The 1,473-nt window shown below is 37.2% G+C and overlaps 1 protein-coding gene across 2 annotated transcripts in view; it reads right to left on the bottom strand.

Annotated features, from left to right (window-relative positions):
• Positions 1-1,473, bottom strand: part of LOC109545435 (integrin beta-PS) — a 21,511-nt gene that overhangs the window by 18,260 nt on the left and 1,778 nt on the right. For both annotated transcript variants that reach the window (XM_019916129.2, XM_019916130.2), the window contains exon 2: positions 205-367. In XM_019916129.2, the coding sequence (XP_019771688.1) occupies positions 205-363 (159 nt within the window). In that variant the 5' untranslated portion in view covers positions 364-367. The remainder of the gene's footprint in view (positions 1-204; positions 368-1,473) is intronic.

Genomic DNA, 1,473 nt, shown 5'->3' with positions numbered 1-1,473 from the left:
GTTCATAATGTAACTCATGTATGTCCCAGGAATATGCATGTACATCACATGAATGTTCCAGGTATATTCTGGGAATATCATTTTGCTATGTGGGATTATTCGACGCAGATAAACCGCGCTGGAAAGTTGAGATTTTTAAACCGGTAAATATGCCTAAAACTCCGACTTGCATGTTAATTCGTCTCGTCTTAAAAAAATGCCTACCGGATCGTAACACCAAGCACAAGACGGCGTCTGGATGCACTCCTGGCATGTTCCCTTCGAAGTGCAAGGATTTTGTGCGGTAAATCGTTGTGGAACTTGGGCGAATGTGAAAAATGGCCCTAAAAGCGCCAGCAGAAGGCACCTTATAATATACTCCATTGCACTGCAAAAAATAAAATCAAAAATTAGTAGGGCTTAAAATGGAGAAAAAGGGGGCATTTGATAAAAGATCATCATGCAACTCTTGTATATTTAGTGTAGTCGTCATAGACACTAAGTGGGTCAAGGCAGCAATAACATTGGGAAAAATTTCCATTTTGCTTCATTTATTGATCTAATTATCATTGGAAACATCAAAACTGAAACTTGAAGTTGAATAAATTGGCGAAAATTCAATGATTAAAAAACAGGAAAAATGTGTAAATTGGCCCTTCTTCTGGATGATCTCTTTTACATTAAAAAATCGTCTACACCCACACGTTAAACCATCTGGGTCATTTGCAATTAACGCCTATAAATACCTACTGAAATCTGTGGCAAGGTAATATACGTATCGATTTGGCTTGGCCAGGAGGAAGTAAATTATTTACAACCAAACAGTTTCCTTTTAACTTTAAATATATGTATAATAAGCAGGACACTCATTGATGAGATCATACGTTGATTTTTTCGAACTGTGTGATTTTTCAGATGACTTCATTATTAACTGATGGAAATGATGTAATGAATACTAAGATTTTACAGCTTCACACTATGTGAGTAACAAATCAAAGGCGAAGCAAATGCTTAAAGGAGTGAAAACACGAATCAAACTCTCCAATGCCACGGAAGTCCAATCGATACCCATAGAAGATCGATGGAGTTCCAGGTAAAGAAAGATTACAGGTCGTCGACTTATCAGATATGGCAGAACAACAAATAATGTCTAGAACGGCCTACAATCAATCGCCAGTCTTTCTTTATTTGCCATTCAGTGGCACACCTTCTCACTAAGTATAGGCTGAGAAGCCTTGAGATCGGCAGGGCTGTAGTCGCACCAAATAAGCCAAAAATGTGAGGCTTATTTTCAACAGACAATAAAATTTTTCCTCAAAAAATAAACCATCTCCAAATGCTTCAAATGGAGTTTTATTTGGGTCCCAAAGATGTTTTTTATGAGTTTATTGTTTGATATTTTTATGCAAATGCGCTTCTCGCGGGTTGCTTGCTCGCAATTCTCTATCTACATGAGCAGTCTTCATTCTCTTTATGGACTTTTTTCAATTTTTG

This window comes from Dendroctonus ponderosae, unplaced genomic scaffold (assembly GCF_020466585.1).
Source record: "Dendroctonus ponderosae isolate FM_Combo_2020 unplaced genomic scaffold, Dpon_F_20191213v2 Dpon_F_20191213_5, whole genome shotgun sequence".
Taxonomy (NCBI): domain Eukaryota; kingdom Metazoa; phylum Arthropoda; class Insecta; order Coleoptera; family Curculionidae; genus Dendroctonus; species Dendroctonus ponderosae.
This window is presented reverse-complemented; position numbering and strand designations above follow the sequence as displayed.